General features: G+C 40.8%; 1 protein-coding gene and 1 long non-coding RNA gene across 3 annotated transcripts; both read right to left on the minus strand.

Annotated features, from left to right (window-relative positions):
* Positions 1–231: 231 nt before the first annotated feature.
* LOC148115342 (uncharacterized) lies at positions 232–1,353 on the minus strand. Its single transcript, XR_015732428.1, has 2 exons — positions 1,237–1,353; positions 232–546 (listed from the first exon to the last, which is right to left on the minus strand). It is a non-coding gene; the product is annotated as an uncharacterized LOC148115342 (long non-coding RNA).
* Positions 1,354–4,707: 3,354 nt separating this feature from the next.
* Positions 4,708–9,396, minus strand: ZBTB39 (zinc finger and BTB domain containing 39). 2 transcript variants are annotated; one of them, XM_034412257.3, is made up of 2 exons: positions 8,914–9,396; positions 4,708–7,348 (listed from the first exon to the last, which is right to left on the minus strand). In XM_034412257.3, exon 2 carries the CDS (start codon positions 7,248–7,250, stop codon positions 5,151–5,153), a length of 2,100 nt encoding a protein of 699 aa, XP_034268148.2. In that variant the 5' UTR covers positions 7,251–7,348; positions 8,914–9,396; the 3' UTR covers positions 4,708–5,150. The 2 variants fall into 2 exon arrangements, with proteins under 2 accessions (XP_034268148.2, XP_034268149.2); XM_034412258.3 differs by having other exon boundaries at positions 8,850–8,979.
* Between the last annotated feature and the right edge of the window lie 9,084 nt (positions 9,397–18,480).

Consider the following 18,480-nt stretch of genomic DNA (forward strand, 5'->3'; position numbering starts at 1 on the left):
CACCAGAAATTTCCAGCCTCCAGAAGGTCTCTGGGGGGTGGGGAAGGCCGTTTTCGCCCTCTACAGATTCCTAGAAAGGCTCTGGAGCCTGGGGAGAGATAAAAACGGGCCTACCAGGCTATTGCGTGCCAGGAACGGGAGGGAGCGGGGCGGGGGGTCGTGCACACATGCACTTGAACTTAGTTAGAATCTATCACCATTTACAAATAAGAAAAACAGTGCAGCGAACTCTTTCAGTTTTCACTTTTATTATTCTAAATAAAAAACACACTTTTGTGCCAAACAATGGAGTATAAAAGAATCCGATGTACAACCATTTTAGACATCTACTTTTTTTTCTTTAGGAAGGAGAAAAGTTTTACAAAATATACAAACTTTACAGCAAATAGATAGTAAACACTTAAATAACTGAGAGGTCAGTACCTACAATTCACTTAACCAAGAGATTTGACAGCAATCACAATGCTCGGTGTTATTCTGTTTTTGCTGTTTCATTTCAAGACATCTGGATCTTTGGAAGAAATGGAGGGGGTGGGCAGGGCAGGGCTGAAGTTTACAGAAAATAATAATTAATAATGCATCCATTTCCAATTTTTTTTTTTCATTATTTCAAAGTGTTCTACATGTGATTGGAATACCTGTTCCATGCCTAAATCCTTCCCTGCTAGGATGATAATGGTGAGAAGGGATTCTTCACAAATGATAGCATGTCAAACAGAGTGAAGCTATTTAATTACAATACTTAGTCCTTCTACAACCCTAAGGGTTCCAAAGCACTTTACAGACATTTATTACACCTCACAACTTGTCACCTGTGAGGTAGGTATTTTTAACTATTCCTCCTCCCCACCTTCATTCATGAGTGGATAAACGTATGAGGCAGGCAGGTGCTGTTATTTGGCCAAAGTTGCTACACTCAAGCAGATGTTCAGAATTTGAAGCCAATCCCCAATTCTCTGGGTCCAAATGCCCTAATTATGAGGCCGAATTACTCATCAAGATTTTGCTAGAAACTTCTCAAGCTGCAATAGTTATCCCTATGGAGCAGGAGGACGGGTTTGGCACTGAAGAATCAGAGGAAAGCAGCTGTAGAATTCTGCTTTGATTTACATAAATTAATTCCTACTACATACAAGCAATATATAGGAACTCATTCTCCACTTCTCCTACTGAAGGCCACATTTTTATTCAGGAAACATGGTTCACAGCATTGGATGCATTGCCTGAAATACATACCGTAAATGCAGCAGCAGCCACAGCCTTAGATAGGGACATAGATAAGGCCCGGGCAAGAACCATCTTTCAGCATAGAAAAGGAAGAAATACCAAATTCATCAAGATTAATAGGTAGCATGAAGCTTTTTGATTAGCCAGTACTAGGAGATTAATATCTATTCAACAGCAAAATCCTTTGGCTTGGCATATTTTTGGTTCTATCTTCCTGTTCAGGGCCCTGCCATTAACATATCAGTAGATCAAGATTAGTGATTCAGTCCCTGGGCAGTTTTTAGATCATTACAAATAATGATCTAAATTTCTCAGCATTAATATTTCCTCGTACTATTCCCATCTGCCATATACATTGTTCAGTTCCTCAGCATATCTTCTTGGTGTCCAAGGCCACAAAGGGAAAGGAACCAAATACACTGAATATCTGCACACGTAATGTATGTATTATGGAAACATTCTTATTTTCCTAGGATGTGAAAACCAAGACAGAAGTAAGTGCTTTTCTCTTGAACACATATCAAAACATTTATCTTCACAACATCCTTTAGAGGTAGGTACTATAAGCAAAGACAAAGCAAATCTGCCCAAAGGCTGCCCTACTAGAATTAGTTTCAGAGCTGAGATTCCTGGAGCTGCGGTTTTTACATACATACATACATACACACATACACACCCATAGGCCAGGGTTACATTTCTGTTCTCTTTAATAACAGTGTGTTTATATATAGAAGCCCAAGAGTCCATTTGTACACAACAGGAGCTGTGAAGAAGACTCGAGTGCTTTCTCCTCATGAGGTAGTTTGCATTATTCCAAGGGCCAGTTCTCAAACCAGCTGTTCCATCTCTCAATAAATCACCTTTCCTACTGATTCCCCATTGAATGGGAATCACAGAACTATACTTGTTTGAGGCATCAAACATGATCCACAAAATGAAGCAAACTAAAATCCAAATCAAGGCCTTTGTCTTCTGCTCTCCCTCTAAATGTTAGTTACACCTCGTTCCACTTCCAATTTTCCATCCCCTCAAAAAAAAGGGGGGGGAAAGCTGTAATTTCAACCTCTACTATGACTTTGCATTATTACAGAGCAAATATATTTGGCCTTTTCAGCTGATAAAACAAATCTGTACTTCCTGCTATCTTATTGTTCCATTAGCACAAAGACAGAACTTACAACCTGCTTCTGCACTATTTTTTTTTTTTAAAAAGGAATGATGTAAGGGAAGAAGCAGACACATAATTTGCTTTTTAAAAAAAAGATTATGTTGGTAGCAGAAGAAAACTCTACATGATCAGAATAACTTGGAAACTACAATGCGGATTATTGTGACAAGGTAAGAGAGACAAAATAGTTTTGCTGTTTTTCTTCTTTTTCTTTTAATTGAAAGACAATTGGTTTTCTTGGACTGATAGTGAAACATATTAAACCTGACAAAACAAATGTAAAACAGGTGTAGGAAATAATGGTGCACAGTGGTTGTGATATCATAGGCACTATATGAGGGCAACAACAAGAGACATATTTATTAATAAGTAGGGGAGGGTATCTGGGCTATAAAAAATTTAATCATAGTTTTATGTAGCTCTTTGCTACCATCTTGTGGTAATTCTGCAATGCAACCCGATTCCTTCCTCCAACAATTTATGCATCCAACAATCATTCATCAAGATAAATGCTGTTTGGTTAGTAGTCTTGCCCATGCTCCTTTATTTTGACAGATTCTTCATTTGAGCAGCAACATCTTCTTCTACCAATACAGTGTCCTCCATATAAGCTGAACTCTAACTTTCATCACCTTCGGCTATGCAAATATTGAAAATATTTTCAAAACTTCCGATGTTCTAGGAATGAATCAGGATGCCTTTTGATAATGCAGTCAACATTAGCCAATCAATGCCACTGGAATCTCTGAGAAGTTTAACAAAGTAATTGTTTGTTTTGTTGTTAATAAAATTCAATTCTGGAGCAAGAAAGTTATGCATGTAACTAAATGTGTTGAAAATATATTCAAATTGGCTTTAATTCTTTAGAAAAGTTACATCTGTGATACCAATGCAACTATATTCCTCATGTCGCAATCTGACATAGTAGCAGGGGCAAGGAGGAGTGGCATTTTCAATGTAACAAATACTATAATCTGTAAAGTGTAAAAATAAGCGCCACTGTTAAGAAAACTTCTGAATCACTCTAAACAAAAAGTAAAAACAGTGTATTTAGTGTCCTGCTTGCAGGTCATACAAAAACTCTAATCCTTTCATTTCCCCTTATAGAGAAGTTTTAAGGCAACAGTGTCTTTTCAAACACAACTGTGCATTCCTACCCATCTTTACTCAGAAATAAGCCCAACTAAATTTTATCAGGCAAATAAATATTGTAGGTTAAAAGGAAGATTCCAAGTACTAGCATAATATATTGCTTTAAAATTTTTACCCTCTGAACACACCTTATTGTTCAAGACAAATATTATAATTGACAGAATTCCACATTGGCATTAAGGCAGCATTGCAAAAGAAAGAAAGAAACCTTATCTCTTGCAATTTTTCCATGCCCTAAGAGTTTTTGAAAGAGGCACTTCAGATCAAATCTTATTGTTTGAACAATTAAAATAAGTGTGCCTTGCCAAAAGTAAGAATTGTTTCTCTTAATCTTCTCCTTTCCATTCCATTGAAAATCAATCCAAAATCGGCAAACTCCGCTTCCTCTGCTCTCCTAAAATCTATCTATTCTCTTTTTGCCTTGGTCTCTCTGTTATAAACTAGATATTATTTTATTTTAAAAAATAATTGATCCTTTGGAAAAGGGCAAATGCAAATTAAGGCTAGATACAAGGTAGATTTGGTGACTGATTAAACCTCCAAACATATCCAGCAATGGTGAAATCCATTTTTTTACTACCGGTTCTGTGGGCGTGGCTTGGTGGGCATGGTATGGTCTGGTGGGTGTGGTTTGGTGGGCGTGGCAGGGAAAGGATACTGTGAAAACTCCATTCCCACCCCATTCCAGAAGGATATTGCAAAATCCCCATTCCCTCCCCACTCCTGAGGGAAGGATATTGCAAAATCTCCATTCCCACCCCTCTCTCGGGCCAGTCAGAGATGGTATTTGCCAGTTCTCCGAACTACTCAAAATTTCCGCTACTGGTTCTCCGAACTACTCAAAATTTCTGCTACCGGTTCTCCAAACTACTCAAAATTTCTGCTACGGTTTTCCAGAACCTGTCAGAACCTGCTGGATTTCACCTCTGGAATCCAGCCCTTGTAGCCCTTTAATATCAGCTTCATTCAAAGAAATCAGCTTTTCACTGTATGGAGATCAGGTTTCTCTCAATTAAAGTCTGTAGACTGGCATGACAGTTACATTTACTATATAAGAAAAGGCAATCCTCTTGAAAGGAAAAATGCACAGATGTGTCTACAATACAGTACCAATAGGAAATAACCCCCACAAAACAAAGACAGCCTTATTTCTGAGTAAGTATGCTTAGGATTGCATTTTTAATTTTTGGAAATTAAACCTTGTCATCAATAAACCAGAAGCATTTTTTTCCATACTTTCCACTTTTTCCCCTGCTAGCCCTACTGGCATGGAGCATTGATACTTCTTAGCAGCATGAATCTTCTAATGATGTCAGATAAAGCCTGTGAGAGGAGGGGAGAAGTCATGAGATGGGAAATATATTAAATGAAGAACGAAAGAGCTTATTTCTTACATTTGAAACAACTCAGCAGGAGGTAAACACAATGGTTTTTTGAGAACAGTAACACATCTAATGTGATGTTGTTTCACAGGACAGTGATTTAAGGAAAAGTCTACAAGAAACATAAGAAAATAAAAGTATACAGACCATTAAAAGTATTTTTTTTTAAATTCTGAAACAAGTTTCCTCTCAGGTAGTGTTTCCTTCCCCAATATAGCTCATCAGCTCTCTGCGTTTTTTTCTGCATCTTTGGAATGGATGATGTACATGAAAGTTTGCTCAATGGTGAAGTCTGGTGGGAGGCTCCCTTTGTGCACACCTATATGCTTGCTCATAAGGTTAAGGGTGGAACTGTAGTGGCCACAAACGGTGCACCGGTACATGAGAGCCCCAGAATGTGTCTTCAGATGACACTTTATGGTAGAACGTCCACGGAAGAACTTGTGACACACTTTGCACTGATAGGGCTTCTCCCCTGTGTGGATCCGCCGATGGTAGTTGAATTCACTGGTATGAGCAAATCTTTTCCCACAAACCTTACAGCTATATTTACTGTTCCCAGGTTGGTTCTGGAGAGCCACGTCCTCATTTAGGAACTTCTCCGTCAGCTTCCGCTTTTGCAAAGCTTGCTGATGAAGACGGTCACCAAAGTTCGGCCGGACGAGGTCCAAAGTAGAGTTACACTTGTGCTGACTAACATGGTAGCGATACGCAGCTTCAAGTTTGAAAGCCTGGCCGCAGTAATGACACCGGAAGAGAGCTTCTTCCATACTTTGGTGGACAGCCACATGTTTCTCCAAAAGATGTCTATCCACAAAACTACTGGCACAGATAGAGCAAGAAAAGACAGAAATTCCCAAGTGGGAAAGTGTGTGCCACATCAAGCTGCAGAGATTGAGATGTTGCTGGTCACATATACCACATATTTGGCCTTTCACATTCACATGGTCCAAGATGTGGCCACGAACCACATGAAAATCTTTAGCCAGTGGTTTCCGACAGGCAGCACATGCCAAATCCCCATTGAACAAATTGACCTTCCCTATCAGAGGGTCACTGGGATGGACAATAATATTGTTGTCAAACACCCCTTCTCGGCGATGAAGGTTCAGCTGCCACTGGGTGAAAAACTTAGTCTCACACATGTCACAGGAAAAAAGGAATATCCCAATGTGTGACAGGACATGAGTGACTCTAGAGTTCCTGTCTTGGAAATGGGTCTCACAAACCTTGCAATTGCCAGTCAGAAGGTCTACATGATCCCTGGCATGCTGACGGATCAACTGAATGTTGGGCTCCAAAACCTTTTTGCACACTTGACAAGGCATGGCCTTGTTTTCCCGGCTGTCATTCTCAAAGGATAGCTCCTCCTCACTATCATCGCTCAGCTCTATCACCTCCTCTGCAGCACCCAGCTCTTCACTGGGATCTTCAAAGTGCAGATCTTCTTCCCCCAAGTCTTCCAGCTGCAATTCATCCATTGGCCCAAAAACATGATCTTTGGAATGGTCACTATTGCTGGGGCAGGAATTGCTACTTGTTGATATATCTAAGGAGACATCGGAGGCAAAAAGATTACTTTTGTTATAATCCCCGTTGCTCTGGACCTTATATTGCTGACAAGAGTTTACAGTGGTTTGAACAGCCATGCTAATATTACCAAGCCCAGCCTGGGTCATTATACTCATGGCACCAGTAAATGGTCCTGTTACTTCTTGCTCTTCAGCTTTGGGAGTCTGTGGATGTATTAAATTGTGACTAGCTTCATTGATAGGATCTTCTTTGTAGCCAGTGGCTGCTTCACCATGCATATTGCAATTTCGCTCTGATCCCCGTTGTTCCCCACTATTTCGACTTTCACCTAGAGAATGGTTTGGTTCAGCTAAAGCACCACTAGGCCGGTTTTCATTTGAGGCAGAAGGCTGTTTAGTGACAGCTGAGTTTTCCAAATCCGGGAAGGTAGAATGGCAAGCCTTTAGCAAATCATCCATGCCCAATTTTTCAGCAACCTCATAAATGACACCCACATTTATAAGGTCTGTGAAGAGCTCTGACGTATAAATAAAATTCAGAATCTTTTCAAAGTTGGCTGGAGTAATGAAATCCACTACATAAGTGCGGGCAGCATCCAATCCTGTATTCAGGAAAAGATTCTGGAAATAGCCTGCTGCACACGCCAGCACTGCTTTGTGTGCAGGGAAGGAACAGCTACCCACAACAATGGTGACGTCACACATAGACTCTGTCAATCGAGATTTGTTAAGTTCCTTCAACAAGTTATTCGGATGGTCAGTGCTATTCAGTTTGATCCTCATGCCCATCTTGACTGTTCCTTAAAATCTCCTTCTCCTGTTCACTTTTGCCTTCTATTGCCACATTTTTCAGATGCACCGAAGGGGGAGCGACTGGGCGAGAAGCTCTAGAGAGAAAAAAAATGAAGTTCACAGTTTTGATTCTTACTGATTTGGAGTGAAATCTAAGACATAATTTTTATTACATTATAATCCACGTTGGAAACACTCCAAAATGAAAAAGAAAGATAATGATTGCAGGATATAAGCAAATGTATTGTTCACAGAACAAAAGAACATAGCTGCTTTGGTCTAATAGTTACAATAGGAAGGAAAAAATGAATGTGTGCATGTGAGAAGCAGAAATTAGAAATCACAGAGCCACAAGAAGCATCATTTCATGTTTTAAAGCAATATTATTAAAGAGTTAGAAAGTTATCATCTGCTTCCATTTTCATCTCTTCTTATTCCCAGTTCTGCAACTAGTTGACCAGATATCTGTACTCTAGAGACATGCAGTTTCATAAATAAGAAAACTGGTTTTCCAATCCAATATCTTGCAGGGTTTTTTATAACTATAGTTTTGTTTTGTTTTTCCTCTGAAAACCTCTTACTTAAGATGTATGTTCTACTGATTCTTTTTAACAGATGAGCAAACAGAAAACCTGGAAATGAAATTAATCACAAGATAACTCCTAAACACCTTAAGTTCTCCCGTCATACTTTCTTCAAGCCCAACCTGTTGCATCTTTGTTTATGAGCCTCAATTGGCTAATAATAAAATAAAATATGCACGGCAGAGTGTTCAAGTTCGTGTTTTCTTATAAACTTTAGCAACAAAGATACCACCTTAACCCACATATCCCACTCTAACTTTCCTCAGGGACCATGCCTGCTATCAAAATAGATCGGAAAGACTAATAATTAATAAAGGATGCTCTCTATGCAAAAGCCCTTCAATCAAGTCATAATTTGTCATACTTCAAGTAAAAAAAAATTTCTCCCCCCTTTTTTTTTTCAAAACAAATGCATTACTTTAGAAACTGGATGGCAGATAGGTTTTAAAAATAAAGCAAGTTATTTATCAATGATTGTTTTTTTTATTGCTTGAAGAAAACAGAAGTGGAGGCACTGTTGAAAGTGAGTGCCAATAAATCGGGGTGGGGGTGGGGGTGGAGGAAAGGAATGGTGACCCTTAAAAGTTGTTTTTTAGCTGGAATATGAGGCTGAGATGGGACACCCGCATTGAACCTTAGGATAACGGGGAAGAAGAGCAAAAGAAAAGAGGCAGAGGGGGCAGTTTCGATTTGCAGTAGATGGGACACGGAGTCTACAAACACACGCATTTGTGGGGTAGAGGCGGGATGTCAGGCGAGGGGTGTAGGATAGGAAGGGAAAAGGGTCGTCGGGATGGGGCTTCTCTGGGTCGAGCCGTGAATGGGTATAAAAAGGCCGGGAAATCTTTCGGGGAGCCTTGGAGAGGGGAAGAAGGGCTTCCCGGGGCAAGAAGGGTAGAGGGCGGCGATGAGGACGCAGCGAGCGGAGTGAAAGCAAAGGGGGCTGCAAGGCAACGGAGGAAAAGGTGGCCCCGACCGGGAATCCCTGATGCTAAAGGGGGAAGCCTCACACCTTTGTAGGCGGCAGAAAGGAGCTCTTTCCCCCGAAGGGAAGGGAAGGGAAGGTGGCCCCTTACCCGGGAGGCGGTGGGAAGCATCCCCGCTTTCGCATACACAAAGGGCTCCGGCCTCCCCTACCCTCCAGCCCGGCCTCGCCGAGGAGGTGCTGCTCCGGCCCCGGCCAAGAGGCTCCATCCGGCCCCGAGACGGCCGGGCCCAGCGCCGCCCCCAGCCCCGGAGGGGGCACTGCAGCAGCCCCGGCTTCAGGGGATACGCGCGGGAAGCCAACAGCCGCCGATGCCGGGCCGGGAGAAGGGAACCCTGTTAAGGCTGAGGAGGATGGAGACGCCGCCACAGGAGAGGCGGGAGGCAGGAAAAAAGGAGCCCTGCCTGCCGGGTATGGCAGCCGCGGGGAGGCTCGGAAAACTCCCGCCGGGCACAGAGAGCCCACGGAAGGAGGCGCACGAGAGGCGGCGCTGAGCCGGCGGGAAGGAGAAGGGCTGTGGCGCAAAGCTTTAGGGGCCTGGCCCTCAGAGCCCAGGAGTTCTGCCTCCCTCTGCGTCTTCTGCTCTATTCATCAGGAGCATTTAATGTTTTTTGCAGGGTCTCCGCTTCGCTAGTGGAGCCCCCCCACCCATCCACCCTATCCACCACAATGGAGCCCCGACGGGGCACAGAGAATAATGCTAATACGAGAATAAGGCAGGGGTGAAATCCAGCAGGTTCTGACAGGTTCTGGAGAACCGGTAGCGGAAATTTTGAGCAGTTCGGAAGACCAGCAAATGCCACCTCTGGCTGGCCCCAGAGTGGGGTGGGAATGGAGATTTTGCAATATCCTTCCCTTAGGACAGGGGTCTGCAACTTTAAACACTCAAAGAGCCATTTGGACCCGTTTCCCACAGAAAAGAAAACACCAGGAGCCACAAAACCCTTCCTGTGCCTGACTATTTCTTGAGCAGCCACAAAACTAGCATATGTAGTTGAATTAAACGTTCTGTTTTCTTCTGAAACTTTACTTTTCTTGGATTTATCCATGGTTGGCCTACCGGGGGTTGAAAAGTTCAATAACTCATGTGCCAGTGGGTGTTGCACATTGGTGGTTGTGACGCATATTTTGAGTGACAGGGAGCCGCAGCAGAGGGGTGAAAGAGCCACATGCAGCTCCAGAGCCGCAGGTTGCTGACCCCTGCCCTAGGAGTAGGGAGGGAATGGGGATTTTGCAGTATCCTTTCCCTGGAGTGGGGTGGGAATGGAGATTTTTGCAGTATCCTTCTCCTGCCATGCCCATCAAGCCACACCACACCCACCAAGCCATGGCCACAGAACTGGTAGTAAAAAAAATTGAATTTCACCACTGGAATAAGGGTATATGTATGAAATTGCCTTCGGGAAGCAAGGGTGCTGCTCAGAAATCAATTAAGTGGCAATGGGGGGGGGACAGAGGACACGAGCCGCTTATGTCCATGGGTGGGCGGAAAGCCAGTCCAGCGTATCTGGATGGATTACTTTGAAATGGCCATCTTCCCCGAAAGAAATGCAGGTTCAGACCTTTATCTTCCCTCCACCTCAGTTTGTGTCACTTTTCAGTCAGTTTATAATTCCTGGGGACTGCCTGGATTAGTCCCCGCAATTTTCTTGGCAAAGGTTTTTGGGAAAAGATTTGCCCTTTGTATATTCCTAGGGTTGAGAGAGAGGAACTAGTACAAGATCACCCAACCTAAGGAGAGACTAGAACTTAATGATCTCCTGGTTTCTAGTCTAGTACTTTAACCACAACATCAAATTAGCTCTCCTGTCTCAAATCTACATGAATATTATTTTCGCATTTTGTAAGTGTACATGCTTTGATTGCCTGATTCATGATCCAAACATTAAAACCTGCAACTATGCATCAGTTTTTGAGTTGTAAGTCACTGAAACATTTTATGGGAATACTTTTTTGTTGTACACCATCCAGAGTCACTCTGAGACTGAGATGGGCAATATCTAAATATGATAAATAAAATAAAATAAATATCACATGGATCTGACAAATCAGTAGGAGTCAAGGAAAGCTGGGTAATGCCTTCCAAAATATATGTATTCTGTAGTCTAATAGTTAAACCTCTGGTCTAAATCACATTTATTGCCCATGAATTTCACCTGAAGGCATCTGATCCAAGCTAGTCCTATCTATCTACCTCTGCTTGGAACTCTCCTAGTGAGAAGCAAGATACAAATAAATGAATAGTGGATGTGTCTGTGATAAATACAGACATAGGAAAAGGATAGAAATAGTAGCTTACTATAAATTGAAGCAATAAAGAGATGCTTGAATAAGATTAATACTCAGGAACAGCATATGTAAAGCACACTTGACTACTATAATATAAATGTTAAGATGTTAAAATGTTCAAGAATTTTATTGTCTGAAGCAAAAACAGCACATTTTCTTCGTACTCTAGCAAACTGCACAGTCAGTATATAAAAACTCCCCACTACATGGCAGTAAAAATGTTATGATAATAATTAATGATATAACCATTTGCTATCATTTTTTTAAAAATGGTACATTAAAATAATCTGCCTGAGATGCCCACTTATTTCTTTGTCATGATAGTAGCTAGTGTGGTCTGATTTGCCACTGTGCAAATTGGCTGTAGGTTCTCCCATGCCTAGACACATGCTGAGACTGTGTTTTTCTTTGTGCATAAAGTCTCATGTAAGTGTGAATAGCACACAAACAAGTGAACAATGTTTTTAGGTAAAGTTATTCAGGTTTTATATTAGTGTGGATAAATAAACATTTGTCTTAGCAATTGAGAGTGCCTCACATACCATAGAAGAGAATCACTACAATTTTCAACTATGTGTTTTTGTGTGTGTGTGTGTGTATGTGTGTGTGTGTGTGTGAGAGAGAGAGAGAGAGAGAGAGAGATTCCCTCCCTCCCTCTAACACTAATTCAGATGCAAAATGCTGTTTTCAATGCATTCATTATTGTTTTTGTTTCTAAGTGATTTCTAAAGCCTACCAGTCATTTTAGAAAGATAATTACCTTAATATAACATGTGTTTGAAATGTTATGTTAGCTCTAGTTTCTAGATCAATGGGAGACTGTATGTTCTAGTCCCACCTTAGGCACAAAACCAGATGGGTGACTATGGGCCAGTCACTTTCTCTCAGCCCCAGAAAGCAGGCAAGGACAAAACACTTTCAAAATCTTGCCAAGGAAGCAATAGGGACTTAATCAGACAAGACTCATCACAGACTTGAAGACATCAGAAAACGAACAATAACTTTGCCTTCATATTTTACCTTTGGATGGCCACTGATGCTTGATTAGAACAACGTAAACTTGCTTTAGATAAAACTAAGTGTTATTGTGCTTCTGGCATATAGGTTTAAATGAGCCACCCTTGACTGATACTTAGCTGACTGGGAGAAAAACAGCACTAAACGCAGTTAATATATTTTAGGGTCCAAATATATTTGGATGGGAGACAATTAGGAAATCCTAGAATTATAAGCTATATTGGGTAGTTGAAACAAGCTGAAGAAGGCAATAGTCACCACTACATGGTTGTATCCATGTGGTCACTACGAGATGATCTCAAGCTCATGTTTACAAAACTTAGAGACACACCTTGACAATAGACAGAATATCTGTATATGAGAGATGCAAAAAGATGAAGAGATAAGAAATAGGCTCTAACATTTCAGACTGAGCTTTATAGAAAATTCTTGGTTTTGTTTAAATAGTAAGGTACTGCTTTTGTCTTCTTCTCTTTGCACATATGCAAGACATGTCCATTCTGGCATCTCATTAAGTTTAGTGGAATTAGTCTATATTAAGTGGACATAAATTTGCAGTAATAGATTTATAATCAGATTCAGAAGCAAGACAGTTCATGTTTCTAATGATGTAGAAGATGAAATAATTTCTTTCCACAATTAACAACCTAGAGAAGTGTGATCTAGATTGTTGGGCCGAAAATCATGCCAAATGCGCTAATCAATCATCTCTTATCAAAATGGGAAATAGCATCAAGTAATATACCGTAGGATTCAATTCCGTGGCCTCTACTTTTCAATATTTATATTAAAGACCTAGTTGAAGAGTGGAGAGATTGCTTAACAATATGCAAATGACACAAAACTGAGTGGGATAGCTAATATTACTGTAAAAGAAAAATTTCAAACTGAACTTGATGGATTAATAAAATGGGCTGAAAGTAATAAAATAAAATTTAACAAAAACAAACCCAGGATATTTTGAACAAAGGCAGAATTAGGTAGAATGGTAGGATCAGCCCTCACTCAAGATCCAAACCAGGAAAGCCATTAAGACACAATAGGAATTGCCCAACACCCTTTCAGGACACAAGCCTCTTCATTACATCATCTCGGAGAGTCCAGGCTTCAACCAAACTTCTCAGACAACCTACAAAGTTAGTTACGACCCCTACTACAGTCAATAGAAAACATTTCTTGCACAGGAACAGGGAGCTCAAGGGCAAGGCCCAAGAGAGGGTATAAAATTAAATAATCCTCACTCTCTACTCCATGTGGTCAGCTGCCCAGGACCTAAAACCCATGTGGTCCTGTTCACCAATTTTTCCAATCAACCTCCATGTTTCCAAAGTCTTTCTCCCAGCTTGGAACTAAACCAGATGGATATTTCTTCCAACAACCTGAAAAGATGTCACACAAAACTTTTCTCCATTTCAGAGTGAAAGACACAGAAGGCAGATTCCTCTTGATAGTTTAAAAAAAAAATCCTAAATGGATGAGTAGCTGGGCTGTGAAACAGTTGCTTGGAGAGCAGAAGAATTCCCTTTCACTTAGTAACTTTAAGCAGAAGCTAGATAACCATCTGTTAGGGATGCTTTAATTTGGATTCCTGCACTGAGCAGGGACTTAGACTCAATGGCCTTAATAACTCCTTCCAGTTTTAGGAAAATCTGAATTTAGGAAAAGAATCAGCTCCTAGACTGAATTTCCAAAAACATGGCCACAGTGCAATACGGATAGTCCTCGACTTACAGCCACAATAGAGCCCAAAATTTATGTTGCTAAGTGAGACATTTCTTAAGTGAATTTTGTCCCATTTTATGCTCTTTCTTGCCACAGTTGCTAAGTGAATCACTGCACTTGTTGAATTAGTAACACGGTTGTTAAGTGACTCTATTCCCCATTGACTTTGCTTGTCAGAATGTTGAAAAGGGTGAGATCATATGACCTCAGGACACTGCAACCGTCATAAATTTGAACTTCTGAATTTTGATCACATGACCATGGGGATTCCATAATGGTTGTCAGGGTGAAAAACGGTCATAATAAGTCACTTTTTTCAGTGATATTAAAACTTCGAGTGGCCACTAAATGAACTGTTATAAGTCAAGCACTACCTGTACAGTCATTCCCACATGTTCATTTTCCAAACCCCAGTAAGATAAAACATTTAGATTCTCACTTGGGATTGCATAAATAATCAGGTTCCTTCAGCCCAGTATTTTGAGCTATGATGGACTATGAGATCCTTTAAAAACATCATGGTTGCCAAGCAAAATGTTTTTTTTATCATTTAAGCAACAGTTTCCAGTTTAGATAACAGGAGAAGCCTTAACTCTTCAAAAATATTTCAATGATTATAAATCAGGGCTGACAAACTGACTAGAGTCAGATAATACCTATTCTAGTTCTTAATTTTGTTCCTATTTTCACTTTGTTGCAGTGTAAGACACAATTCACAAGATGGCGGTCTTTATCCAGCCACTACTTGGCAGCAGAGCAGGAATTAAAAAGAAAAATGGGTTTCCTGTGAAGTTTATTGTAAATACTGTAGAAAGCTTTTGGTCTCCCTAGGAGGTCACTTGGATTTTAAAAAGTAATGTAGTGTTCAGATAGCTGAGGCATCAAATAGGCAGAACCTAAGGGTGTTTGTCTTATTCAATTACTCTTGCTGCTTATCCAAACTGGGTTTATTTATTCTTCATGAAGATGGCTTTTATATTGCAGCAGGATACCAATAAATAAATGCAGAAATTCCTGTGGGGCCCACTGCTTTTGATGCCCAAAGGACAGAAAATCTTCCTCCAATTAATCTGTCTCACTGATTCTCTTCTGTGAAACTCCTGGTTATTTATCGTTTGAACTGAATTCACTCTCTCAAAGGCCCCCTGCTAACTCCTTTGGCAGTGTTATTTCGGAACTATTACAAATACTGATATGAAGAGCTGCACAGAGAATGGGAAATTGCGAAGAAAATTTCCAGCAGTTCTTACTCCAAAATTGATTTTTTATTTTTTTTCTAAGGATGGAAAGGGACTTGGAGAAGCGGATTTGAGATAACATTCCTTCATGACAGTAGTTTTCTAATCACAGCAGTTGTTAAGTGAATCGTGCAGCCATTAAGCAAATCTGCCTTCCCCCATTGACTTTGCTTATCCAAAGCCAGCTGGGAAGGCTGAAAATGGAAATCACATGGCACCAGGACATTATAAATACATGCTGGTTGCTAAATGTCAAAATTTCATGTCAAACATGTAGACCGCAGGCTGGATCCGGCCTGCAATAGGCCCAGACTTGTCCCGTGGGGCTATCCTGGAGACGGCAAGGGACTGGCCCTTGTCGCCCCAGCCATGCCCACCCAGTTGGCTGCGATAATCAGACCATGCCTCCCTCCCACCGGTCCCCCAAGGGCAAACAAAATCCTGATATGGCCCGCAATGGGATTGAGTTTGACACCCTTGCTCTAGAAGTGCTCTAGAAGTATTTATTTATTTTATTTTATTTTATTTTTGAATTTGTATACCACCCTTCTCCCTGAGGACTCAGGGCGGTGAACAGCCAAATAAAAACATCAAATACAAATATTAAAATACAGTTAAAATATATATATAAATTTGGCCCCCTTAATTAAAACAATAAACAAAACAAAACAATTAAAAACACTTAAAAAGGAATTAGGCCAGCCCAACTTGTTGAAAAAAGAAGGTTTTAAGGGCACGGCGGAAGGCACTGAGGTCATGGATTCTCCTTATCTCTGGGGGCAGCTGATTCCAGAGGGTAGGTGCCCCCACAGAGAAGGCCCTCCCCCTGGGGGTCACCAGCCTGCATTGTTTGGCTGATGGCACCCCGAGGAGGCCCTCTCTGTGGGAGCGCACGGGTCGGTGGGAGGTCGTCGGTGGCAGTAGGCGGTCTCGAAGATAACTAGGCCCTATGCCATGGAGCGCTTTAAAGGTGATAACCAACACCTTGAAGCGCACCCGGAAGACCACTGGGAGCCAGTGCAGCTCGCGCAGGAAAAAAGTAGAAAATCTATCTCAATTTTTCAAATAGTCAAGCCCGGGATATCATTGTTTGGAGAACAACAGTAGCAGAAACCCAGAAAGGATGGCAGAAATACTGTTAAGAGCTTGTGTTCAAGTCTATATACTGTTCGTAAAAATGAGAAAGTGCCAGTTCTTCACCAAGCAACTGCTTTCTTATAAGTTACTGGAAAATGATGATGGGCTTCACACGGAGCTTTCAAGTATGGCTCTGCAGGGGCCCCTCTTGAAATCAATACTACGTCTTTTTGCGAGTTTGTAGGACTGGTTCAGAAGGTGCTCTTGGCTGCCTTTGCGTGACGAGCTACTTCATTGCACATAGCTGTAAAAATAATCAGGAACACTTTTTGTTCAGCCTCTGAAAAGACACCTATTGCTTTAAAGGGACAAACCACGGCTCTTTTGAAGAATTCATATGGGCTTACTGTATATGCACATCTCTAAGCAAAGATCTTTTGTGGGAAAATCTTCGTCTTGTTCTAATTCCTTCTCTATTTCAAATATACCTCCAGAAGTTGCTTAGTGCTGGAACAAAGGGTTGATTTTTCGTGACTGAACTTTGGCATCTTTAGGAGGAACAAAATCTGGAAATTATGCAAACCAAATTACATAATTGTGAGTTGGTAAATCCAGGTCTCTCTGCGGTCGTTTCTACTTATATAGTGTTAAAACGTTGAGCTATTTCATTGATTAAAAAAAATACTTCTTTTTTTGTATATAATCTGATGCTTAGTGAGGATAGTCTTTCTCTTTATGCCTTCAAGTCGATCTTGACTTCTGGCAACCACCTGGAAAAGTCTTTGCAATTTTCTTGGCAAGGTTTTTCAGAAGTGATTTGTGTCAGAGTATGAATATTCATAGACTGGAATAGGCATAGCAAAAGGTCAGCCAATGGGGACTGTTTGGATAGACATGGTGACAGGTCAGCCAATGGGGACTGTTTGGAAACTGAAACAGTATTTGTTTGTATGGGGCCATAAGAGACAGTTTGGAGTCTGGGCACGGCTTAGACTTGCTGAACTGTATATAAGAGTTTGTTTGGCCTCTGTACCATATTAGCCTCTGTAATGACTTGCTTCTATGAATATTGCTTGTGTTCCTGATCTTGTATGCTGACTTCTGATGTATGGTATTGTATATAAAGAAGTTCTTATGTAGATGAATCCTGCAGAATTGTGTCTGATTGTCTTCTTCCTAGGGCTGAGAGAAAGTGACTGTTTCAAGGTCACTCAGCTGGCTTTGTGCCTACAGCAGTACTAGAACTCAGTCTCCTAGTTTTACTCTGATGCCTTAACCACTGTACCAAACTGGCTCTCTTTATTTCATTGACTCTTGATTAATTTACTGGATTATACTAATTTTGGCATTTTAAATGACAAAGCACATTTGCTTGGGATAAATCCCTTCAAAGACTTAATAAATATACTTGGAGCAGAGCAAATAAATATTGAGAAATTCATCTGTTAATAAGCAGAAATCAATTCTGCTTCTCAGTTACATATAGCCAGGGAAAGGCTGCTCATGGATTCTTCCGCATTCTTAAGATTGTTCTGATAAATTTCAAGTGTTTCAGGAAGTTTGGGGGGACTTGAGAAAATAATTTAATTATCAAGTTTGCCTCTCATGAAATACCCCATTTCCACTTTTTAAAACCCTCCCAGGATCCAAAAGGATTTCCCCTCAGATTTAGGTAGAATTATAAACGGGAATGATAGCAGATGGTCTCCAAAAGGCCTTCAATCCCATTGTCCTTAAACTTCATGTTCCAAAAGTGGATTGAAAAAAACTGACACAGATGTTCTCTAATATCCCCACATGGCTTTCTTCAGGTGGTCAGGAGTCTGCTCAAAAATGATGCTAAGGAGTGGCAAACTTAAACATATTCCTTGCAAAGAGACTTCCTTACAAAGTCTCATGGATTAACGAATGATTTCTAGTTCTTTGGATTCTTGCTATGAAAGTGGTTACCTACATCTTGGTTTGTCCAGTAAGATGCATTCACTTCTTTAGATAGCTAAATAGAAAAGATAAATAGATCTTATTTAAAGTATAGAAAGTATGCTACTATTGTGAGCTGAAGAAGCTTCTTGGATGAGAAGCAAAACATCTTCAAAGAAAAACCAGAAAGTCCAGTTGCCTCTTGAAAAAGCACCTTTGGGACTACTATTGTTTAGTTACCAAGTTTAGGCTTTTACTTTCTTTCTAAAGCCGCTGGATTTGGCAACTCTACTAACCTGTGCATGGAATTTTCCTTGTTGAATTGAAAGTTCAACTAGCACAGGATACTGCTGTTGGCCTATATCTACAACTATTTGGTTTAATGTTTTACATGT

The sequence above is a fragment of the Pantherophis guttatus genome, chromosome 2 (assembly GCF_059756535.1).
Source record: "Pantherophis guttatus breed Tessera chromosome 2, ASM5975653v1, whole genome shotgun sequence".
Taxonomy (NCBI): domain Eukaryota; kingdom Metazoa; phylum Chordata; class Lepidosauria; order Squamata; family Colubridae; genus Pantherophis; species Pantherophis guttatus.